At 30.1% G+C, this 7,630-nt stretch overlaps 1 protein-coding gene across 2 annotated transcripts in view; it reads right to left on the reverse strand.

Moving 5' to 3' along the window:
- The window catches only part of LOC108684490 (N-acetyl-D-glucosamine kinase), an 8,704-nt gene extending 1,593 nt beyond the window's left edge, over positions 1-7,111 (reverse strand). The window contains exons 1-6 of one of the 2 annotated variants that reach the window (XM_018188836.1): positions 6,812-7,111; positions 3,291-3,560; positions 1,744-1,828; positions 1,445-1,543; positions 828-1,080; positions 182-480 (exon numbers count right to left, since the gene is read on the reverse strand). In XM_018188836.1, the coding sequence (XP_018044325.1) occupies positions 182-480; positions 828-1,080; positions 1,445-1,543; positions 1,744-1,828; positions 3,291-3,484 (930 nt within the window). In that variant the 5' untranslated portion in view covers positions 3,485-3,560; positions 6,812-7,111. Of the gene's footprint in view, positions 1-181; positions 481-827; positions 1,081-1,444; positions 1,544-1,743; positions 1,829-3,290; positions 3,702-6,811 lie in introns of those variants that run through there. The other variant, XM_018188837.1, reaches the window with a different exon arrangement.
- Positions 7,112-7,630: the final 519 nt, after the last annotated feature.

Raw genomic sequence — 7,630 nt, forward strand, 5'->3', positions numbered from 1 at the left:
TTACATGTATATATATATATATATATATATATATAAGTTACATTGAATTATTTAAGCATCGCAGATCCTGCTTTAATCGTTATATCGCATTTAATTTCTAGTTATTGATTGTGTTTTCACATGTACAGTCTAAAATAATATTCTTATTATTTAAATCATTTTGTTTTTTAAAGATACTAACGTTATGCGCCTTCTTCGAAACGGCGTTAATATGCTTCGCCAGAAGTTGTCCAGCTTCCTCAAAGATTTTCAGGCACAATGGATCGCCCTTCTCGCAGCCGATTGCAATTTCCTTGGCAAAACCGGCAATAAAGCTTTTGTCAAAGTTTGCATACACATATCGTAATATACTGCGCCTATCAGTCACATTGAAATAACTTTTCATTGCCGGCCAAACATAACTTATTGATTCTGGTGCTTCAATGAATTCATCAATATCATCGAATACATATTTACAGGCACGATAGGCGATCCAGTAAGCTTAAACAAGCAAAAGAAAATAATTAATAGTAACTAGTGTCAATAATTTAAATGTAAATTATTGAAGGAATATTTATTTAAATGAGAATTTAGATCATTGTCAATTAAAAGAATAAAATATTTACGAATTTTATTTCTCTCTCTCTCTCTCTCTCTCTCTCTCTCTCTCTCTCTCTCTCACAAGATAAAATTAAGGATTCTAAAACTAGTCTACTATTTATTTTTCTATTTATTTTTCTTCTATCCATTTATTTATTCAAAATCTAATAAAGATTTTGAACATTTTGAACTAATACTGAAACCAACTTTTTCATTTATTATGTTCTTTTATGGTAAACAATGTGTACCTCCTCCTTCGTCGCCCATTATATGTCCCCATCCGCCACAATTGTGAATCTTCCCGTCCGGATTGATGAGTAAAGCATTGCTGCCAGTTCCAGCGATCAACACGATTCCACCGGATTCCAAACCAGTCCTAAGGCTACCAAGAGTATCTGAACTAATCACATAATCTTTGGCAGACTGCGGATATTTTTCCAACAAAGTTTCCACAATCTGACGATTGATGGTCTCCTCTTCGCAACCGCTTAAAGTAAGTGCCTATTGATGAAAAAAATCCCTAAATGAATTCTTTCTATCGAAAATCAAAGTTGATTCCATTTAATCGAAAATTCGAAATTTGGGTACCACAGAATATGTTAGACTGTTTATTTCAAAATAATTTTATATATTTATGTGTCATTTGTTAATGTTATGTTTGTTATTGTTATTTATGATTATTATTTTGTTAATTATGTTTATGATTATTATTAATTATGTTTTGCAGTTATAATATTATAAGTAATTATGCGTACGTGCGTGCGTGCGTGCGTGCGTGCGTGCGTGCGTGCGTGCGTGCGTGCGTGCGTGCATAATACATGTAATTATATGTTATTAATGATAAAAATACTCAATTTCTACTCACTACGCAATCTAAAGGAACATTTTCCGGTATACCTAGCATATGTTTACCCCTCTCTATCATCGCGCTGAGTCTGGCAGCTGTCTCATCTTTTCCAATTACCTAAAAATAAACCAAATTTTTACACTCTTTTGTGATTACTTTCTCCAGCAGGCAAAATATTTTTGTAATTATTTGAATTGTTTATTTTTAAAGTGCTGCAGACTTAAAGTGCTGCTTAATTTCAAAAATCTTGTTGAAATTTTCCTCTTGATTCACGTAACACTTTAAAGATAAACCATTTGTATATCTTTTTTAGTCACCCAATGATTAGTGTGTGGTCCTTTAACTTCTGTTAGCTTCGCACCTTTTCCATTGAGTATTATGAGTATGGAGCGTGTAGCACCTCTGAAAGTTAATTAATTGATGATTAATAGGAGCAAAGTATTGATTAATTACATGGATCTTAACTATTTCTTCTTAAATATTTCTTGAATTCCGTGAATATTATGTATCTAAATTTTTCTTCTTTTTGTTGGATCACTTTGTATGTATGACACAACCAATTACATAATCAGTTGTATTGTCTCTTATTTAGTGATTATTTTCTTTTTCTTAACAAATAAAGATACTTATCAACATATCCACTCAGCGAGAGATATGCATGACCTGTATAATTAAGCTCGGCTTAATGAACGTTGATTGCTATTATCTGTATCAAATATCCTATATCTCTCTCTTTTTCTCTACAATGATTATAAAAATCATTCAATATCCTGAATAAAAAAATTATTAATATTATATAATTATTAGGTATAATAAAAAGAAATCCATTATTTTTCCATTCAATTTCATGCAAAAATAATGAATTTCTTTTTACTACACCTAATATAAAATGATAAATATTAAAGTATTAATGTTTCTAGAAAGAAAGAGAGAGAAAACGAATAATATCAGATATTATTCGTTTAAATTATTACAGCCACTTCCGATTCAGAAATATTATTACGCGATAAGATGTAGAATGTATTTCGTGTTTTTCAAGTTTTAATCGTATGAAATTTAGCTCCTTTTTTTTTATAGTTTCCCAATTATAGTGATTTGTGAAACATTTGTTCATCTCGCTTCGTATTTAAAAAATGAATCCGAATATTTTTTTAATTATTTACACAATAACAGTTTTGTGAATTACAGTACGAATATTTGTGTTTTTCTTCCTCAATGAAACCAAAATTGCTGCCTTAAATCTTCGTAACTGCGTTATGATAAGATAAATATTACAATAGAAATATTACAATAAAAGCAAGAACAAACATTGCGAAACAATGCTAAGAGCATTGCAAAATAAGCAAAGGGAATATTCGAACTGTATACGTATATCGTATATTTAATAATTATCGATTAACAATAATTCTTGGATTGACAGTAGTTATCGATTGCCATGATTTGAGTTTGACAGATAAAATCGCAGACGAAACAAAAATGAGATATATAATTCATAAAATTTTTATCATCCGGATTTTCTCGGATTCCCGGGAAATGTTGTTGATTTTTTAATTTTAAGAAAATTTTTTAGAAAACAAGAAGTGACAGAGTATGACATAATACATTTCATAAAAGTGACATAACGCGTTCCAATATCTCATGTTTCCGATAACTTTCGATAATCTTGCATGTTTCATCGTGCTTGCTATAGCTCATAAAATAATGCAATATATTAATATTTACATTATTTTGCTTATATGTATATAATCATAATTTGAATTGTTTCGAGAATTTAACAGAATTTCTCTTTATTATAGGAGTGCACACATAAGAAGATTTAATTAATTGAATTAATTAAACATGATTAAGAGAAAGAGAAACTCACCCTTCTATACCACCGATCCTAATATCCTCGGAGTATTGTGGCTCGACTTGCGTAGGCATCACAGTTTTCTGCATCAAGTCTGCGGACTTTGTCATCTTTGTCTGCTCCCTCAGGTCTCTACGTAATTGATACTCATCCACAATCTTCTTCCCCTCCTGTTTCTTTATTTTTTTACCTTTCTTCTTTTCTGCCATTTTTCAAAATCGTAAGTTCAAATTTTTGTTGAACTTCGTTGTTCGATGCGGACGTGTCACGAGGATTCAGCAGGATCTGGATGTGATGGGATAGCATGGGATGTGAAATACATTACACGGAATGGAATTTATTGCTAAATTTGCTATTAATATAACTCAATTAATGAGTTTTAACTGAGAAAATATGACACTAAGGCTGGTTCCATCATGTAAGATTAATTTTAATTTCGGTGAGATTAATTTTAACTTACTATTCGTTTTTTTAATTTTTAAAAAAGATAAAGAATAAATTGAACTAAGATTAAAATTAATCTTACATTGGTAGAATACCTAATCTAGTAACGGTAGACCTAACCTAGTAATAGTTATGTTGTTTATTTAAGATCACTTTATCAAACGTAATCGACCGATTAGTCCATTGGAATTAGTCAATCGCAAATTAATTGCGATTAATCAATTCCAATGAACTAATTGGTCGATTACGAATGTTAAAATGACCCTAAGAGTCAATTTAAAATTTTATCATATCTAATTTTCTAATAAATAAATTTGACAATTAGAACGTGATAATTGAAGAGCAGACTTTCAAATGTTTTGTCCAAAATTTATAATTTTCAGAAAACGAAAAAGAAAGTCGCAAGGAAATCACGCGCCTTACAGAAAATAACAATTTGTCTCTAGTTAAAGGACATAATGCACTTCGAATGTCTATATCTTTTTTAGCACATAAACTGATGATGACATAAAATGCTTTCAGAACATCATAAAGTACCTTACTATATGAATCTTTCAACACTGAACACTATACTTAACACTATCTCTAACTTAAAAAATGAAATTTTGGATAAAATTTTGGAAGTCTGCTCCTCAAATGATTTCGTTTAATGCCTGTCAAATCTAATAAAACAATTATCAATTATAAATTTATAGTTCAAGAATGCCAAAGAAAATAAATTTTAAAATTTTTTGATTTTTCCAGGTTTTCGAGATAATAATGAAAAATTTTCTATGACCAATATCAAATATGTAAATTTTAACATTTAGAAGCTTACCAGCATAATGAAATTTTGGATGCAAATTCAATCCAACAAAAAATAAGTAAATATTAGAAAAAAGAATGCAATTATAACGGAAAAAAATGATTAAATAAAAATATCGAATAAAATATAAATTTTAATTTTACAATTTGAAATAAAAAATATATTTAATAAAATATGTATCTTTTAATATGTTTCTTTTAATATATATCTAATTGTAAACAAATTTGTTTAATTAAAGTAAATTAAGTTTCGTATTAAACTGTATGGAAATTAAAACAAAAAAAAAATAAACTTGATATTATAATGTTTAATTTCTACATCTAAAAAAATAATAGTTACATTTCATTTAACATAATGATTGATGCATGGCCTAATATATAGTTTGCAATACTGACTAAAATAATCATTTGACTTAAATGTTAGATACATTATTTAAAAAATTATAACATTTGGAATAAAAGCATTTTTAAAAAATTGAGCGAAGCTCTAAAAAAAACTCTAGATTCTTTTATAATTTTTCCCGACTTTTCCATAATCAATTGTAAATTTCCATGACTTTTCCCGGTTTTCCAGATCTGTGATAACCTTGCAATTATAATAACTTCTGCCGTTTTCCTCTGTCCATCGTCAATGTCAAATTTAACCGTTAAAGTCACTAGATTGATAAAATATTATTCAAACGATATAATATCATTGCCATACTTCCTGCAGCAGCTCAGATACTTTCTTCTGATTAATGATTATATATGTATGATTGCTATATGTATTTTTATTTAATGACAAGTTTCCACTGTATAAAAATGAGAAAGATATAGAAACAACATAATCGCTAGCATATATACATAATTGTGTTGATAAAATCGAACAATCTCATATAAATAAATCTCATATAAATAATTAGAATAAATAAATTTGCTCTTTGCATAACATTACTATGGCATGTACTTAGACGATAAATGACTCGACACATTTTCATTTTATGCTAACAAGCAAGTTATCTCAACGGAACATCGAATCATATTGCGAGATAAAGATACATGCATAGTCGTTCGAAAACAGATTGTTGAAATAGCGAAGGATACATTCCGCGCGGATATGCCTCAGATGTCTCAGAAAAAAAGAAACGTATCTCACATATTTTCGACACTTTGAAAGCAATACTTATATAATGAATTTAGTCACTCGTATTACTCTGGATTAATGCAAGTATATTTAAATGCACTGGCATAATTAATTATCATTAATTGCGTTGCAGGTATGAAAAATAATTGGCACACAATCATATATCCGATAAATTTATTCAAATAAATATAGATGTATTATACCAATTTTGATTATAAGTGATTCTCTTAATTGATTTATAACGGTCTTGTTTCTAATAATGTCTTGTTTATTATAATTTAATCAAATTTGAAAATGAATATATGTATAGTCTGTTAAATAACGTGACAATATTATTAGCTATTTAATTGCTCAAAATATTTATATCCTTTTCCATTTAATTTTACTAAATTTATATAAAACAGTTTTTAGTATGCACTAATTTGGTGTAATGCGAGTAATGAATTCGATATTAATTCCTAGCGATCTTGTGCTCTGCCATTGCGAACAGCGTTGATTATTCACAGTATGCTATTGGACTACCGATTCAAGCATAAATTGAAACGAGCTATTATTGAATTGATAACCGTTTCTTCTTTTGTCTCTTTCTTTTTTGCGCGGAAATCACGAACGCTTACGTCGCAACAAGAGCACTTCGTCTAATCGCATACGTCGTCTAATCGCATAGGCTAATTTCGAAGTTGATAAACTAACAAGTAAACACAAGGTCATTACAGTAAAAGAAATATTCTAATTTAAAAAAAAATATATAGGAAACAATTCTAAATTTCTAATTTTATTTTGATATAACTCGTAGGAGCTGCTTATAAGAAGATAATTAGATATAAACCAGATATAACTAGAAAAAAATTAAAGTAGTGATCAAATGGCCAACTTGAAAGTTGGCGAACTGAAGAAGTAAATATCATTATATCATTATAACAAAAAATATTATACAGGAATATTATACAGAAATGGTTAATTTAAGAAAGATTTTTCTCTCTGACTCACTCGAAAAAAAAAGAGAATCGTAAATCTAAACAGAACGAGATGGCCGGGCGAAAGTCATTTAAAATTCTTGCTTGGGAAAAATCGCGCGCCCTTGAAACAGATTTGACAAACCTGAATCGCCGAAGGACGCGCATTTAGTTCTCCAATGTTCCGGGCTCAGCGTGCTGAAACTTACGTGCTGAGACTCGCTCTCCTTCGTCAGGAATCGGAACTGAGGAACAAGTCGATAGTGAAAAAGACAGTGTCTTGGTGTTCAGTGTCTAGCGTGCGTGCCAATGACGAAAAGCATTTTTTTTCACCAGTCTTCCGAAAACAGAAAAATTCCGCGAGAAACTTTCGTATCTCGGAACGGAGTGCGCGATCCAGCTGGGAATCGCCGTGTGACGGTGTGAACGTCGAACGAAAGCTGCCGATCGTTCTTCCCCGAAGAAATAAAACACGCTCAACCTCACTGCACGACGCTGCTCCCGTCACTGTCGCCGCCGACCGGCCGACTGCAGTACCGCACCGCTCCGCTCTATTCTACTACACTACACTTTATGCCTTTGTGAAGCCAACTGTTAACCGCGTCCTACATCACCTACTTATGTGTCACACATTCACGGGCGCAGGTCTTTTGCAAGATATCATTGAACCGTAAATCGCAGGACCACGAATTTCGAATCATAAATCATCCAGATTTTAGAACAGCGCGAAAGCGAACTATTTTTTATACTCAATAAATTTATTTTTAGCACGTCTTTCTATGTATAATACTCTTGAATTTATACATTAACAAATGATAAAAAGTGATATGTAAATAATATTTTTACAAGAAATAGATAAACAATGATAATTATTTATTATTAACATCATGATTAATATATAATTTATTTACATCACATTCTCTAATGAAATGTACTACTCTTGTATTTTCTCTATGATCATTCCTTATACAATTTAAAAAATGTCACAATATTTTCATATTGCAATATATAAATATATATTATATATA

This window comes from Atta colombica, unplaced genomic scaffold (genome assembly GCF_001594045.1).
Source record: "Atta colombica isolate Treedump-2 unplaced genomic scaffold, Acol1.0 scaffold135, whole genome shotgun sequence".
Lineage (NCBI taxonomy): Eukaryota > Metazoa > Arthropoda > Insecta > Hymenoptera > Formicidae > Atta > Atta colombica.